The following is an 18,378-nucleotide window of genomic DNA, read 5'->3' on the forward strand; positions in this document are numbered from 1 at the left end:
AATATTTTTATATATCTCAGGTTCTGGTCCTGTAGTCCATATTTTAACAAGAGAGGTGAATATATGCAAACATCTGAGGGAGCCGAGTGCCATCACTGTACCTGTTGACCAGTAGTACCTGATAAGGGGCAAAGTCATGTCAACATCACCAATGAATAATGCAGTGGATCCCATCCAGTTTCGCCTGAATGCTGAGGGGGAAGGCAAGTAATAAAAATAACCCTCCAAAAAATCCAAGGAAATGCTTAGCTCCCAGTATAAAATGTCAAATTAAGTGAGAACAAATTATTTTACAAAGCCGCTTAATAGCTCACTGATAAGAAAAGATAAGGCGGGCTGGATTTATCCCTCCTGTGAAAATTGTTTGTACGTTTGTAAACAGAAAAAGATCTCTCATAATTATATAACCAAATATTGGCTTTGGTATCCTATTTCTGAGGTGACATACTTCCTTAAAACCTCCTGAAAGGACAAAGCCAGATCCTGCCTTTCAAAGTGTTCACCAGTATAAAAAAGGACCACCAGCATATTTAAAGTGGCAGATCTGTCCTTTCATTCAAAATGCCTGAAGTTTTCCTCTTGAAGGAGGAGATAACCATTATGTGAAAAGATTTCCTGATCAAGTAATATAATTAAATATTATAGTGGAATTTAAAATTGTGCATTTTTGTTCCCAATTACATGGTAACTCAGGAAGTATCTGGTTACCGGATGCTAATAATAGCAGATACTCTACTGTTAGCTCTGAGATAAGAATAACCATCAAGAAAATGATTGCGCTGAGGAGAAAAAAAAAATCTTTTCACTCCCAGAACAATTATTCAATCTGAATTCCTTTTTAAAAGAAATAAACAGATTTATACAGAAGATACATTGGTCTTGAGCCTCCATAAGCATATGCAGAAACATCTGATAACACAAATAACTCAAAATTAAATTAATGTTTTGATCAGAACTCACAGCCACATATTGTTATTTGCTATTAACAATATTGCCAGAAGCTGCAGCTAGCAATGTGCAGTGCTTACACTGGACTCTCTATGGGCACTTAAGAAAAAAGGCACTATTCCTGCCCTAAAGAATTTACTTGGGGTTCATATCAACACAGGATGGCAAGGAGTGAAACAGGAGGTGGAAAGAGGAGAGAGTAGATCAACGTAGACAAGTAATATATGGACACTGTCACTGTTACCCATCCAGAGCTACTGAGTGCATCTGGCTTGCCACTAGCACTTTAGATTCCTTCATTATATATATATATTAATTGCTAAATATTCTGTTTATCTGTTGTCTGAATTTATTTATATGAAACAAGATTGATTTTATTCTGGTCTGTCCGGCTTATATTTTTTGAAATCACTGTTCAGTTTGTTCGACAGTCACTAAGACTGATTCTTCAAACATTAACATCTGCTAAAAAAACAGGAAGGAGGGATTTCTTCTTTCAAATGGCATAAATGAGAAATTTGCTGTTATAGGAAAAATATGTTTTAAACATCCTAAGTTAAAATAAGATGACTGAGCTACTGAGTGCTGTACTATTATTCACTGAATGTGGCATCTGGGGTTTTTTTAACAAGTTTTCATTCTTTTCATGTGGCATGATTTGTATCCCTAAGGATAGAAATCTTCTTGTCTATGGTAGTTAAGGGCTTGGTTCCTTATACATATTACTTATTTTTTAGTATCTTGTCCCTAATGTCCTGGTCTTTTTTTTAAAAAAAACAAACCCAACAACAACAACAAAAAACCCCGCATATAGGCACATCAGTTTCTTTCTATCTTCTTATGTATTTAATACTTCTGCAAAATAGTTCTGTGATAGCTCTGGGAGCAGCAGGTCTGATAGATAATCACAAAAACTATTAAAATTCGTGCTAAGGAGCATCAGATAACTGATATATATGAGACAATTGTTTCACCTTTCTGATTACGTATCTAGCTTTGTCACATGACCTTCTAATTCCCTGCTCAAGGTATTTTGTCTAGATCATTTAATTGTGAAACACACATGCCCTCATTTGCCCGAGCCCACCTGTTTATAGACAACATTTTCATCAGGTGCCTTCTGACAAAAGCACTCCAAGACCTGTATTTGACTTTGAATGTTAATATCATCATAGCCTCAGACTTCATCCTGTATTTTTCATTCCACTGCTTTTCTGTGGTGCTCTCAGAAAGTTCGCTACTGAACTTTGCTACTGCAAGATGCTGTGTATTTCTTTTAAAGACACTTGAAGAATTATAAAGTATGATTTTTCAGAAGGCATGCTTAAAAAAATTATAACAGGATTTTTTAAAAAGTCATGTAATAATGATCTCTCTTTTTTTAACTACACCAAAATTTATCAACAAAAAAAGCTGAAATCTGCTGGCCAGCTGCAAGAGCAGAGCAAATCAGGATGTGCAGATAGAGCTGTGGAAAGAACAGATACCAACAAAATAAGTCAGGCATCAAAGCAATTCAGAAACAAAGGTGGGGGGGGTTTCTTTAAATTATTGTAGTTACTATTTTCATATGGAGATGTACATTGCAAGGTGCTGGCTACCTGCTTGCATCATTAAGGCTTTTAATGCTCTAGACGTTGTCAAAGGCAGTTGAGTATGGAGATAACACAGTAGCTGTTTGAAGGTAGGATGACTTTCCTCCAGGCCAGCTCTGTCTCATCTTCTTGAGCTTATTCATTCACTGCCACTTAAGTTCAACATTCCCAAATGTTGTGATAAAATCTCAAATTTACTACATAGCTGTCCTATATGATAATTATTGCCCTTTTAGTATTGCATTTACCTCTTGTAAATTTAATCCTATTTTGTAAATGCCACATTCAGGGACGCATTCTGCATTCTTCTGGGGAATACATCTCAGGCTCATGGCTGTTTACATCAAACAGCTGACATAAAAAAGCTATCCATTCTCTTTGGTGCTACTCGGTCTCCACTTTCTTCTGCAACTGGTGTCATTTGCAAGCTCAAGGGTTCACTAACTAGGTTAACTTATCATACCTGTACTTCAGAGGCTGGATGTGCTTATCTTATTTTCATATCTTAGAGCCCAGCCTGCAAACTTTTGCCACTGAACTAGGCTGTTACAGAGGGAAACAGCCCCATTGACTTCAAATGTGACACCATATTATGTAGTAATCTTGGAAGTAACTTTTTACAATGCCCTTAATGTGAGTTTATAGCAATCCCATTCATTTTTATACAGGACTGACTACAGAAATCGACAGACTTACACAAAATAATCATATCAGAGATGAATCAATAACTCTTTACTCAGGCTTCTCTTACTTCCTGTAGCTCCTAACTCTTTTTTTCTTTTTTTTCCACCTCTTGTATTACTACTCCCATAGAAGACCTCATATATGCACATAACCCCAGGAGCAGAATGGGATTACATATTCCTAGGAAGTCCCCAGAGCAGGTGTGCTTTGCTGGTGAAAGGAGGAGAATTTTGCCCATATTTTTTATCTCAATATCCAGTCAGCCATGCCCTCCAGACTCAACTGCAGGAGAAGGCTGTAATCTCCGTGGATGTTCACATCTGTGCTGCCTTCTCACATGAAGAATCTTTCTTCCCCTTTTTGGTGCAATATATAGTGTGCACACAGTGGCCTAAACCAGTTAATCACAGGTGTGAATTCTCGTCAGAGTAGTTATTTTTCTGTCTCATGCACTGTCATCCTTGTTATCAGCTATGTATCATTATTCTAAGGCTTTTAATAGGTTGAACTGGGTTCCAAAAGCACATGATAAGTTTAGACTTCTTCCATCTCTACAATTTACGCCATTGAACTAAAACCCAGTGCAGAAGCACCACAGAATAAAAATTGCTAGTTATCTCCTCCCCAGATAGATACAAACGTCTTAATTTTCACAGGAATGGACATGCTTATCCTTCCTTTGCCCTGTGCTGAAAAGACAAACTGTAGAAAACTTCATAAAATTGGATATAGGGGCCTAATAGTATGGAAAGATAGTTTCATATTAACATTAATCCCTGTTAGCATTAGATTAACTCATATTGGTGAGCTCTGGCTGCTTAATGGGAGATAGTTGGCTGGGCAGGGCAAGAGCCCAAGGCCAGCTCAGTTCCCATTGCAGCTTAGCCCACAGTTTTCTTTCAGTGCCGTGGGAGCGGGATCACCATCTCTAAACAGCTCGAATCTGGATGCGATGTGGGCCTAGTTTAAGGCAACCCATCCTTTTGGCAATGTATCTCTGTGGCAGGAGGTGTTAGTGGGCTCTCAAAGCAACACAAGAGCCATGCAATCATGGAAGACACAGATAAAAAACCATACACAAAATCTGTAGCCACATCGCTTCCAGTTTTTCCTCCTGCCCAATGTTTCAGGAGACAGCACTCCAACTCCAGACTCACCAGAAATGCCCAGCTCTGGAAGCCAGTGCTGTATAGAGGGTCCTCTTTTCTCTTCTTTAAAACAAGGAGAACTTGAGCACGCTGGGGATGGTTCTCCTTAGATGCAGAAGGGGAAGGCACACTTCATCAGCCAAGAATCACAAGCAGCCTCTTGCTAGCTCAATGAAGCCTCACTGGCTGTGGGTCCCAGTGTTTTGCCACTGATGACTTAATGAACTCTCTTCATCTATCTCCCTTGCCAACGCTTTTTTTCACTGCCTCATGGAAGTTAGGGCATTAGGCATGCTCAGTGAGTGTTGAAAAAGAGCAATTGGATGTGGGGGTTTCTTTCCAGAAAGCTGATTTATGCTCTGTAATAAGGTTTGGCCTTATTTTTATCAGGATTAACCTATAAGATTCATACTTGAAGTTAAGCTCTGATGTCTTTCTGCCTAACATGACTGACTTGGATTTAAATATATGCATATCAGCTTTAAAAGCTTTTAGAGCACTTCTCTGAATAAAATTAGTATTAGTACGCTTCAAGTGTGTAAAAATATTCAGGAAGAGCAAATCTCGTATGAGGCATGACTCGAGGTCCTGTATTTTTCCCTACCTAGTGCCTAACTCCACTTGCAATGGCTTTGATGAGGCTGTCCCAAGGGCTTACAGAACATCCCCGGGAAAGCAGATCTGCTTCGTTGCAACTGTTCGTTTGGCAACGCCTCAGTTTTTAAAGGTAAGTGCATACCCTGGGTCCCGTTCATTTCAGAACTTCTCAAAACACTTTCAGATGGGGTGACATGCAACATTCTTAGTTTTGCTAATTGAATGGATTACAGATATCACATTTCATGCATAAAAATCCAGTGAAGAGGATTATCAGTGCAAGCCAGGATCTGCAGAAGTAGTGTCACTTTTGTCCCCCTTGTACGGGAAATGGAAACCCTCCTTGCATTAGGAATTGCAAAGTCACTTTGAAATTGGGTTCTTTGTTGCTGCTTTCTGTTCCTGCAATGGGACAGGGTACAGATGGCTGGTCACCAGTGCTTTCATTTGTGCCCCTCAGTGGTTTTGGGTCACTGCTGCTAGTTTCCCTCCTCACAAATCCTGGTAGTAAGATAGCTGCTTGTGAAAATAAGGATAGACCACCCAACTTTGTGCCTGGCACTGTGTTTCCCTAATTAACAAATGTGAGCTACTGCATCAGGTGTCCCATCCTCAGAGGTTAAGAGATTTTTAATCTAATCAAGACCTAGCTGGTATGAAATCACTACTCCCTTGGCATGGCTCCATTACTGCTCTGGAACTTACAGGGCACTCTTGACTGATTCATGGCCCTGGCAGGCAAAGTAGAGTCCCTCCTGGGTAAGGGAGGACACTTCCCATAAGTCTTAACCACAGTAATCATATTAGCAGTAGGGATTGGACTTAAGGTTCTCTGGGAACCCTGAAAGCAAAGTCCCTTGTCTTTGGGTAGCTAACAACTCAAAATAAACAGGGAAACGAAATGGGCTGCATGTGGCAATGAGCTGCCCAGTGCTAGGGAGGAAGCAGATGCTGAACAACACCAAGAAGGTGTTAGCTGCCATGAAATCCTGGGCACCGATCTCTTCAGTTCACCTGGGTGACTCACCTAACTTTCTCCTCTCAAATGAAGGCAAAAATATTTATCTGACTGGCTAAGGAAGGCAGAATCAGCATTTTGATTGCACACAGCAATGTTTGCATGTTGCACCTTAAATTTTAATCCATCAGCATGGATTTTGTCATAAACTGGAGAGGAGGGGAGAGAGGAATTTAAGGTATGCATGAAGCCTTTTGCCTCTTTACAGTCAGGAACTTTAATCAGCTTTGTGAGCACCGAAGAAATGCTTGATGGCAGCATGCCTCAGCTTGTCCTCTGGTCCCAAGAGGGTTCAAAACATTGATGGTCTGAAAGACTGAGAGGAACAGCAGAGGGAGAAGTGGCAGTGGAGACGATGGGAGGGTGTCGCTGAGCCTGTGGCACCAGGGAGCAGGCAGACAGCAGCATTGGGGGCCAGTGGGCAAGCTGTCCTTATCAATGATGATGTCGATCCTCCTGCAGGAGACACGGGCCATATGGTAACCCTGGATGTCACCAAATGCTGAGAACTGATGCTGGCAAGTTCCAGGCCAGGGGTCTCCAGGCTGACTCTAGACAGCTCATGGAGCTGGAGTTGCCCCGGCAAACCACCAGTGGGAGAGGAGAGGTCAGCAGAGGGGAGCTGTGAGTGGGCTGGGAGCCAGCCCCAGCTCATGCACCATGGTGCCATCCTTCCTCCCCTTCCCACCTCCACCCAACAACTGATCACCACCGACTGCCTCTTGGTCCTCATCCCTCTGGGGCAAGAATCTCAGCTCTTAAGTCTGTGGGCATCACAAGTTCTTCTCCCCAACTCCTGCAAAAATATTGGCATTGATAAATACAAAAGATCACTCCCTGGAATTTCCAGAAAACATGCAAATCCTCTGTTTTCTCCTCTTATGCACTGTGTATTTATAGCTAACAAAAGCTAGATGAAGCAGAGGGGTGAAGCTGCAACTCTCAGTAAGTCAGTTTTCTTCACTATACAGGAGATGTGCATCGTGGAAGAACCTCTAGAGGAATTCACATCAAGACACAGTCTGGAGTGGAAATTTTTATTCCTGGATCACAGGTTGGTGACAGGAAAAGCACTCCTGGTTGTGTTCAGTGCTTGTCTACTGCTATTTTTGCAAGTGCAGTTCTCTCAGATAGTGTTACATTTCACATCTACATTGCATGAACAAGAGGGCAACCACTGAAATTCTTACAAAAGATGATATTTACTATTTTACGCTGCATTTATTTTTATCAGTCTTTTAAAATAAAACTACTCTGTTTCTCAGGCTGAATTTGTAGTTAGCTTGTTCTTGTTTCCCTCAATGGACCAAAGCCTGTCACACAGCAAAATCATCCAATTATTATACAGCTGCAGATATCATTCTTTCCAAATTCAGCCATTGATTGTGTGTGTGCAATTCCCACCAAGTTGCGGAGGGAAAGTCTGTGCTGGCCTGAGGCAACTGTGCTGTCAAAGGTACAAAGCAACTGCCTCAGCATGCCAGTGACGCTCTGCAGGCACCCAGAGGGAAATGGCACAGATGATCTCCCCTCCTAGCCCCCTACTCCCAGCAGACAATGGCTTCCTATCACTTCGCTGCACATCTTCCCCTGTGCAGGGATTGTGGGACCCGCAGCAGAGCCACTGACCAAGGAACAGCCAAGGAATGGCTCCCTCACAGGAGGTTCTTGTGTAAACAGCCTTGAGAAGCTGAGTTACTTTCCACAACCACATTTTCCCTGGAAAGATGGGGTTGTCATGGCCTTGTCCTGGGGGGAAGTCATGATCTGGTCTCCTGGGGGGATGAACTGTACGCCGGTGAGCGAGAGCAGATCTGGGCTTTTTATATATCCATGTCAACATGCAGAACTGCTGTTTCTTTTGTGGTTTATGAATTCACTCATGTTGTGCCTAACCACAGAGCACCGCCGATTATAGGATACTTGCCTTTTGAAGTGCTGGGGACTTCTGGCTATGACTATTACCATATAGATGACCTCGAGCTGCTAGCAAGGTGCCATGAACACTGTAAGTATCGCATAGCCCAGGTTCCTGTGAAGTCACTGGGACACCTCTTTTCAATGAAATATAGTTTCAGTTAAAATTCGTTTAAACTTGGAAGGGGAGGTTTAACCCTTGCCTCACACATGTATGTCTTAGTAGAGTTGTAGCAGACTGGGGGGAACCCCAGCTGATTGGCATCCGGACCAGACTTACCAAGTTCTGAAAAATACAGTTTTACTTTTCATATCCCCGAAAGTAGTCGACAAGATTCACTGAATGGATAAAATACCCCAGACTACACCCCTGCTCTGTTAGTAAAGAATATGCAGTAATAGTTCAAGCAATCTCAGAGGAGATCCTATTTTGTAAAATTCTTGTGGATTATTTACTGTAATGTTGTTCACTGTGTATTTGGTATTACCTGTGATTATTTAAATATAGCCTATTAAGATTTAATTGAAAAACTCTTTCACTAAATAAAGAAAATGAAGCAGTGCTTTTGAAATATTTGCTTACAGAGCTGGCTGGAACATCTCAGCTTACTACCTCTGGGTGACCCAAAAATATCCTGTCAACATTAGTTTTTATATGTTGACATTAAAATATAGAAAGGCTAAATATGTGCATGTTTGGGAACCCCTTGAAATCACTGGGAAGAAAAGCAGAGATTAATTTTGCCAGTGAATCTTTAAAACCTTTAATGCACCCCAGTTTACTGCACTTTGAATTCTTGTCAGCCTGGGAATTTTCTTCGAGTTGCATATTATTTTTGTCTTTGCACAATGTTATCTCCTATACTCACTTCATTCTGAATCTATCTGCACACAATGCTCATCTTTTCAAGCATTTTTATCCTGTACTTTCCTACTATGGAATTTAAGCTGATCACTCTTAGAAATTATTCCCAAGTGCCTAGTTAAGAAGTATGTGATCAGCACATAAACCAGAGTAAGATCTATGTTTAAGTTGTAGCAGACGTTAATGTATTAGTGTCCAAAGTTAAGGTTAATTGTACTATGTAGGAAGGTACCATTAGAAGTGTCAGAAAAAGATACCTACTGATCTTTATAATATCTTCTCTATCATAAGACTGACAGCACCACTCATTCAAAAGGTGCTTAGACTCCTGTCTCCCTTGGGAATCAATAGGGCCATAGATCTTTTGTCACACTTTTCACATTTCATGTCATTTTCACATCATAACTTGTGCTATAAGCTGTGTATATTTTCTGCTGACAGTGATGCAGTTTGGCAAGGGGAAGTCATGCTGCTATCGGTTTCTGACCAAAGGACAGCAATGGATCTGGCTCCAAACCCATTACTACATCACCTACCATCAGTGGAACTCCAAGCCAGAGTTCATTGTGTGCACACACATGGTGGTAAGGTATGGAAAACCTTATCAACTGACAGGAACATAAAGGACAGTAAGATAAGGGCATCCTTATGACTGTCAAAATTTTCTCTTAGAAAAATTATGTCTTTTGTGTAACTAAAAAGAAGACTGACCTCTCTGAAGGATGTATTTTTACTATAGAAAAATGATCAGACTAAACCTTACTTTATCCTAAGCTTGATTTGTCAATCAGGAGTACAGGGGCAGATTAACTGTTGAATTTTTCCATTTTGTGCAAAAATAGGAAATAGGCAGATCCCTTAACTATTCTAACAGTTAGCTAGACTCTAATCCTTACATTGTTTTTTAAAAAGATGTGTGGAAGTTTTCCAGTGAAGTTATAAAGTGGTTACAGGCTGTGAACTTGTCCTTTATCTATACTTCTATAATATAACTCTTGACTTCAAGAAGACAAGAACAGAGCAAAACCTGAAAATTTAGTCTCTCAAATGTTCAGTAGCACTTAAGTGTTTTTTCAGCTGTTTGTTTAGCCTGTAAAATGTTACAATAATCTGTTCCTCTATTTGCTTAAAGCACATTTTATGAAATATAACAATCCTGTGTTGATACATACAATTATATTTTACATTCAGTTATGCAGATGTTCGGGTGGAGAGGAGACAGGAGATGGGCTTGGTAGAGGTGTCCTCAGAGGTTGTGTCCTCAGCACTAAAGGTACAGAGAGTAAAGTTTTTTTCATTAATATATGTAGTAATCACAACTTGTTCCTATGTTAACATCACTGAAGACTCCAGCATTGTCTTTCTGGGTGGATTCCCTCAACTTCAGGATTCATTGCTCACTTGAATAATTTTAAAATAAATTGGTTAAGCTGATGAAAGGATACACCTTTTGTCTATCCTACTGAAAGGAGATCAGTAACAGCCACAAATTAAGTGGAAAATGGGCAGGGGCAATATGAGATACCTCCACCTTTCCTTGACAAGGTATTACAGTTTAAAGATTCATTTGGACATGTTCTGGCAATCAACCTTCTTGGCTACATCTCAGTGATCTGCTGAGGGAAGACAGAAAAGCTCTTCCTTGGTGCACAGCTGAATGTCTCACAGAGGTTGCAGTTGCTGTGACATCCAACTGAATGCAAAAGAAACATTCAGAAAAACATGTGAAGGCTCAAATTTACTATGGCAGTAGCTTGCTATTTAATTCCAACTCAGTGATACTTCGTTGTAAAATGCTTTTAATTAAATGCTATTTGGAAGGGACGTAGACAACTGTGCCCAGGTCTGCTGCTGGCCTACCTGGGATTAGTTTTGCTCAAGCCATTTTAGGCCAGCCAAAGAACAGGGTGTGCAACCATTACTAGATGCATTTCAAAATGTTTTTACCTTGATTGATGCAATAGCTATAATAGTTATTCCCCTTTTTTTTGGTTTGTTTTAGGACAGTGGCACCAGCTTGGATCCTGAACAGCACTTTAATGCACTTGATATTGGTGCCTCAATCCTCAGTGCTAGTCGGACACCCTCAGTATCATCCAGGAGCTCACCAAAATCTTCTCACACACCGAAGTCAGACCCAGCATGTGAGTGGCATTCCTGGGTTACTGCACTATTTTTAATTTAGCCAGTTTACAGAATGTGTGCCATATACCACACCTGCTAATTTAACAGCTATTTATGAGCTATCGATGATATGCATTTGTCACTCACAATGGATTTGAAATGGTAACTTGCAAGAGGGAAGGTTCTAGTGCAGCCACCTATACACTGGGAAATGGGTAGCAGGACTAGCCATGAGACCTGCTGTTTCAACCTGTTATAAAAATGAAGACTTCTGTCTTAGATTTGAGAGCATCAGTATGAGCAATATGGCTAGACTTACATGATTCTCTTATGGCCAAGATTCAGCTTTGATTTGGGCACACCTTATACACTCTTTCTGCTCCCTGGTCTGGAAGCAAATCCAGTGAACTAACCTAAATTTACAGTTATTCAGCCCATATGAAGGGAGTTCCAGCTATTTTAGAAGAGCTCTTGGGTCCTTCTGCTCTGTTCATTGGAGCACAGAATCATAATCTGTCTCATTTACTTTCATCTTTACCCAGACCCTCCTTATCAGTTTAATTTTACTGCCATTGAAGTCAACAAGAACAGCCTTGACTCCTGCTGGAATTCAGCCAGGCCGTTAATAATTTCTAGCCAGGTCTTGCTTTAATACCCACTCCAAATGGGGCCGATTTCCAGTGTGTGAGAACTCACCAGTACTTTTCTTGCAGCTACACCAACAAAGCTGCTTGCAGAGTCTAACACTCCCTTGCCAAGAACACCGAGTGCGCAGCAAGATTTATCCGTGCATAGACTCAGTCAACCTACTGCTCTTCAGGTAACTTCACAAAGAGTCATCAAAACAGGCAGACAGGATAAAGCATGTGCCACATACACAGCTTTGTGATTACAAATTACTTACACAAAAGCCGTGGCATTAGAAGAAACCTAAAATTTAAAGGAGCCAAACTTATAAATAAAGTTTTGTTTTGTTTTTAACCTAGGTTTCTTTGCCTTCTCAGCCTCCATGTGAGCTTCTCCCACAGCAATTGCTGCCTCAAGCAACTCTTCAAAGTCAGCCTGCACCTCTGGCCCAGGTTAGTTGGATATTTGAAATGGAATAGGTCACTTTCTTATCTCCTGATATTTTCTCCTTTTGGGGCTTTTAGATTACCTCTCTAGTAGCAAAAATCCCTAAATCCGCCAGCTCTCAAATGCTTAAAATATTGTGGGAAAGTAATCTGAATTGTACACTTGTGTGTTTAAACATATATCTACATACAGGCATTCAGAGCAGAAGTCCACGTGCATGTAGGTTCAGGTGCATGCACACATCTATTTCATAGAAGGACAAAAAAACAGATGGAAAAAGAGTTTTTAACTTCGCTTCCACAGATTCAGGTCCTATCAAAATCAAAGTCAAAATGAGAATTAGAACCAAAAACTAACAAAGACACACAGTCCTCCTAAGAACACCTGTTTGGCTGTGCTGATGCAGAACTAACCAGTAGTAAAGGACATGCAGGTTCAACAAAACCCATATTGTGAGTATTCCAGTAATAGTGAGCATGCCACCGAAGGCAAATTCCTCCAGTGAAATCTATTAACCTATATCTCAAAAGCAGGTGATGGCCCAAAAAGCCACCTCAGTGTTTCATTTGCAGTGGATTTTGAAGGAGCAAATTTGAGTACTATGTTCCTATCATATTGTTTCTCCACTGTGGTCATGCTGTGGTGATACACACCATCATCCTCTGATTTTAGAAACGACAGAGTATTTCTGGACCTAGGCTGCTTCTAACATTGGTACCCTGTATTCCCTCACAAGATCCCAGAGCTTTTTCCTGTACCATATAAAACATATCAAGTCCTGAGGATCTCTGCTTTAAAATAACAAATTCTCATTTATCTTCCATGTTTAATATTCTTTCCACGACTCCACACCAGTGTGCAGTGAAGAAACAGCATATCAATTATCTGCTCTGAGCATTCATTTTTTTACAGATATTTCTCTCCATTATTCATTAATGCACTTCCAAACATCAATTAGTTTATTTATTATAAACCCACGCATGTTTTGTTTTGACTTTTTTCTACCTCCCTTTCTTCTCCATCAAATCTCTTTGTGAAGAGATGCTTTCCAGTCATTTACCAAGAGCCTCGCTGCCTTGCCCCTTCCCAGTAAAACGCTCTTAGTGGCATGCCAGCTTCATTTCTTTTCCACCAAATCAGAGTGCTGTCCAGTTGCATGGCTACTGTTTAAGTGTCTTTGAGCCAGCTTAATCTCGGTGAAAGGAAGAGGGCTGACTCAAGTCTGTCTACACAGGTAGACCTCTTTTCAGCTGGCAGCAGTCACAGCAGTGTTCCTGGTGGAGCTCAAGATAGAGCTTCCCTTGATGTGGAGCAGGGAAATAGCACCAGGACGCTGCAGCTCAGGTTGCTGAGGCTCACACCCTATAGTGATACTGCTGGGAAAGGTAGCAATTCTCCATGGGCATGGGTGATTTTCATAAACTATTAATTGCTTGCTTCAATTGCTCACCTCCCACCTTCAAATAATAAACATGTCAGCCTACAGCAAGATAATCCATTATTTAAAAGACAAGGTGCCCGCAGTGTGAGTGACTCAAGTGAGTGAGTGACAAAACTCAGGTACGCATGCTTCCCACCATAAACATTTCCTTGGCTTCCTAGTTGACTGTTTTGCAGCCATTTAGTGGCAGAACACAACCTCATTGCGTTTAGAAATAGTGTGGCTGGGCGCCCTGTTGCCAGCCCACGAGGAGGAGCTGTGCCAGTTGCTGCCCACTGCCTTTCTGCAGCTCGCCCTCAGCTGAAGGTGACCGATGGCAGAAGCTGAAAGGCAGTGTGCCGAGCCTGGCCACGCAGGACCCTGGCACTCTGATGGGCATCCTTGTGTCTAACATTCAGCTAGGGGGTGGCAGTGGGGAGGAAGGACATTTTAAGCAGCCGCAACCACATCTGCAGCAAGCAGCTAGCTCCTGCCTCAGGCGCCATCTGCTTGAACTTTGATTAGTTTTATTTTGAGCAAAGGCTGCAATGGTTTCGTCTCTGCTGAAATGCAGTTTGAGCTTCTGCCTTGCTTGTCTGAATGAACAGACTTGATGTCACCCGAATGTAAATGGTTTACTTTAATCCAAGTGCTCCCTATTAGAATATTTGTTTGTTTGCCTTCCTTATTGTAATAAATTAAAATCCCCTACAACACAGCGGATGTTGATGACTGAATAATAATTAGCACTAATAATCCGTTTGGGATTGCGCAGGTGTTATTCAGAAGACAGAAAGAACGAACAAGTTGTTCAGTGAGCTGCAAAACTAATGAAACTCAGTTTCCCAAGGGCTGTGCCTTGCAAGGCTGGTGCACAGATCCAGCCTTTCCCACAGGAGGAAGGGATGAGTGGATCCCTCTCTTGCTCAGCTAAAGGTTTCCTGAAAATTACAGCAACCTTGTATTTCTAAGACTCTCACAACTCTGTTGCATGTCTCTAGCATTGGCCAGAAGGATGGGAAGTTGGAAGGTAGGCAGAAATGAAAGGTTCAAAGGAAACCAAGCTAAAAAATAAATAGGGTCTTTTCTTTACCCAGCTACCTATTGCCATGAAACTTGTGGGAAGAGAATGTCTTTTAGGTGTCCATCTTTTTGTTTGTGACATTTGAAATGGGGGACCATCCTGACAGACACCAGGGCCAGAGGTCCCCTGGCTGAAGCACCCCAGCACCTAGAGAGAGGGAGTAGCCCTGGCACCCCGGGGTGGCTCCTGGTGGAGAGAAATGCATACTCCAGCTGGCCTTTTTCAGATGTCCATGCTGACGAAGAGGAGTCACAGCCCAGAAGTGCTGGTCCCTCTCCCTGGGCTGTACAGCCTGTCTGGATCGTCAGTGATGGTGCATTGAGCCCGTCCCTACCAGAACATCTGCTGACATGATCCCAAAAATACCACTTTATTTATTTTTTTTAAGAAACCAGACTAAAATTACTGCAGTGGGTTTTTTTTGGTCTGAATTAACAAACCTTGATTAAACGGGTGCAGTTACAGGTATCTCACAGTTTAGTCTTCCATGTTTGACCATACCTGGAAACTGGCACTTTTCTGTGTATAACATACACTTTTCTGAGGATGCTACAGATGTTTGTAAATATGTGAGACAAAGAGCAACTTCGTCTGATGCAAATGGCAGAGTTAAAGCCGTACAGTGTTTTCTGTGACACATTTTGAGTTAAGCTCTTTTAATTTATTACACAATTACAGATTTCTCCCATAATTAGTAGAGCAGCTAATGATCTTGAGATAAATACTCTCTCGTGCAGGTCAATTGCTGTTAGTGTCTCACTGTACAAAAACAATAGAAGCTCTGTAATCACAGGGGCCGTGGCTAGAGTTATCAACAAATTTGGGGGTTAGAGTGGGAAGGGGAAGAAAGCAAAAGAGAAAGTTCCTTGTCTTCTTTTGTAATGTCTTTCACTCTAGGATACCAGCTAAATGTTGTTAAGTATACTAATAGAAAAAGCACATGAAAAAGAGAACAGAAAGGCAATACTAGATGAATATGCTAAATATAAGAAGGTACTGAAAAAAAATTAAGGAGTAATAGTCTAAAATCTACAGCAATATATTTCTGCATGCAACTTTGCAAATCAAATTCAAATTCAAAACTAAGGCCTGGAAATGGCGTATAAAATGCTTATAAAACTTTTTTATAAAATTCCTTACATTTATTAATTGAAGAAAATCGAGTTCCTTTCCCTCAGTGTCTTAAAGGAGTTCACACGTTAATGAAAAGTCTCCCATCAGCAAGCCAGGCAGTTAAAATGAAGCTTTTGGCTAAAATTGCTTTTAATTCCTTTCTGATAAGGACCCTTTTAAAGCCTTAAGAGTAGTTCTCACTAACAGAGTTCATACAGAGAGAATTAGGTTGCAAGACTTGTCTTTTTCAAAAACCCTTCTATACAGACCCAGGTTAAAGCAGGAATTAGCGGCATCTCATCTAAGCAAGCAATTGCTACATGGCATCATTCCACTCCTAAGGCCAGGGTACCTGGGACTCCTCAGAAGCATGGAGTCAGGCTACCGCAAGCAGTACCGAATGCCCCTTTGAGGCACTTGTCCTTGTTCCCAAACTTCAGAAGTTTCCACTTGTCCATTCCTTGGGTTAAGAATTTATACATGGACTAGAAAAAGAGAGAGACCCCGCCTTGACTTCTCTCCTTTAATACTAATTAGGAGTAACACAAACTTTCCTTTCGGAGCTTTGACAGCATTTTTCTGATCTGGGGGAGGACCAGGTCACAGATGACACCACTGCTGTTTGAAGGCAAGCGCATGGATCACAACACTGTAGGCCAAATGCTCACATTATCTCCTTGGGCAGACAGTGCAAGCTGCAAGCACTCACACATTCCCTCATTATCAAAGTGGGCTCTGGGGGGCCTCTGCCAGCAGTAACCACATGGGCCACCTTAGCAACTCTCCTTCCCCCTAAGCAGGGCTGGCTACGAAACTCCCCTCCACCTTGACACACGAGCAAACACTTTGAGCGGTGACCTCCTGGACTGTGCAGGACAGCTGGCCTCTACCTGGTAAATAGAAATAAATCCTCTCATGTTCCTGTCCTTTCCCACGTAAAGGCCATCTACATGGAGATTTCAGATTTGCTGGAGGGAATGTGGACGTATTTCACATACTTAGCTGGTTTAAGGCTCTCCTTAATTCCTTTTTTGTTACCATTTTTGTATTCCTACTAAAAAGCCAGAAACAGTATAAGCAAGTGCACCTCCACAGAGCAGGAAGGCTCCAGCAGTGTGCACGAGTTCACCCACTAGCACAGAGACACTGGAACAACCACAGGAACAGGGCATTGTTTTCAAGTCACAGCAAAATTAATATTTTTCTTTTGCCTGGACACTCAGCACCACATATTTTCAGAGAGGTCTTGGATGCCTTGATTGCAGAAAAGCTTACAATTTTTTTTTAAGTGTTTTTTTTTTCCAAAGACTGTTTTTTGCTTTTGGAATATGAGCTCATGCAAAGCAACTACTTCAAAGCCTATTAAAGGAATACTCAACTTTGGTGGACTTTGATTCATACCCGAAAACACCAAATAAAACTAGGAATTTATTGTTGTGTTAGTCCCCTCCATGCTTATTGAACTGATTCTACTTTGTGACAAGTATTGCTGCTACTGGAGGTTGCACTTTCTTCTTGACCCTGAGTAGTGATCTACATTTCATATTATTATTTAGAACAGCCTTTCTCCCACTGAGCTGAGCTATCCATTCTATGTCATGTATAAATATAATGAGTATTTCTTGTAGCTTGACTACTACTCAGCTGCAGAAATCTGGAAAATGTGTGTTGTGGTCAGCTGTTGCATGATGCTATAGTAAGTTGTCAGGATAAAAAGCCATTGAAGCACTGCTGTTTCTGTGTGGAAAAAGGAAAGCATTAGTAAAACACATCCAGAATATACAGTTATGCCATGCTAAGGGCTCCAAACTACAGGCTAATAAACATAATGCACTCATTTGCCATCCAATTAAGATGCTCTTGATATTTTTAAGTGGCGTACTCTCAAAAACAGCCCTTCTGATAATTCCCTAACAGAACAGGGTCAGTTGTAAGCAGATCACTCTAACTGAGGCAATTTAATATATGTGCATAAAATTGAAAATAGACAAGATTTATCTCTGCCTAGATGTTAGTATATTACAAACTCATCTTTTATTCCTTTGGCTGCTCTTTACAATCAAGAAACCAATAACTTCTTACAGAACAATGTTCTATTGAGGCCTGTTTGCATTATAATGACTGATTTTTCCCCATTGTTTTTTCAGTTTTCAGCACAGTTCAGTATGTTCCAGACCATCAAGGACCAGCTAGAGCAGCGGACCCGGATCCTGCAGGCCAACATCCGGTGGCAGCAGGAGGAGCTCCAGAAGATACAGGAGCAGCTCTGCCTGGTCCAGGACTCCAGCGTACAGGTGTGTTACTGCTGGGAGGGTCAGAGTGAAGCATCCTCTCTTGTGTGATTGTTGATAGGATTCGCAACTTAAAATTAGCTCCAGGGTCCAGGAAATCTGGACATGTAGAAACCAGCTCATCTGAATGACGATGTTGCCCTCTGAAAGCCTCTTGAGTAGCCTATGTCAAGAAAGATTTAAGAGCTCTCTGGAAGAGGAGAAGGAAGAAATATCTCAATCTTAGGAGGAGGAGAAGAATTTGGGTCATTTACAGTAGCATTTTAATACTTTATCTACCAGGTCTTCAGATTGAGCAGCTGTAGTAGAAAAGTGTTCAAGTTCGGACTTGCCAATGATTATGTCTCTCTAGTTTATCACTGCTTGCTTCATGTTGGCATGACTTGTGGTCAGTCAGTATCTTGTCTGTCCAGCTCTTCCTTAGCCAACAGCCCTTCTTCAGGCAGTGCTCATCTCTTTCATTCACTCCCTGTTTTCCTGACCCTACACCAGCCCGGATA

General features: G+C 41.4%; 1 protein-coding gene across 3 annotated transcripts in view; it reads left to right on the forward strand.

Annotated features, from left to right (window-relative positions):
- The window catches only part of NPAS2 (neuronal PAS domain protein 2), a 107,655-nt gene that overhangs the window by 77,194 nt on the left and 12,083 nt on the right, over positions 1 to 18,378 (forward strand). For 2 of the 3 annotated variants that reach the window (XM_074908825.1, XM_074908844.1), the window contains 9 exons: positions 4,984 to 5,102; positions 6,962 to 7,044; positions 7,892 to 7,998; positions 9,214 to 9,361; positions 9,964 to 10,045; positions 10,775 to 10,916; positions 11,610 to 11,716; positions 11,883 to 11,975; positions 17,735 to 17,881. In XM_074908825.1, coding sequence (XP_074764926.1) covers positions 4,984 to 5,102; positions 6,962 to 7,044; positions 7,892 to 7,998; positions 9,214 to 9,361; positions 9,964 to 10,045; positions 10,775 to 10,916; positions 11,610 to 11,716; positions 11,883 to 11,975; positions 17,735 to 17,881 — 1,028 coding nt within the window. The remainder of the gene's footprint in view (positions 1 to 4,983; positions 5,103 to 6,961; positions 7,045 to 7,891; positions 7,999 to 9,213; positions 9,362 to 9,963; positions 10,046 to 10,774; positions 10,917 to 11,609; positions 11,717 to 11,882; positions 11,976 to 17,734; positions 17,882 to 18,378) is intronic. The other variant, XM_074908834.1, reaches the window with a different exon arrangement.

Source organism: Athene noctua, chromosome 1 (assembly GCF_965140245.1).
Source record: "Athene noctua chromosome 1, bAthNoc1.hap1.1, whole genome shotgun sequence".
Taxonomy (NCBI): Eukaryota; Metazoa; Chordata; class Aves; order Strigiformes; family Strigidae; genus Athene; species Athene noctua.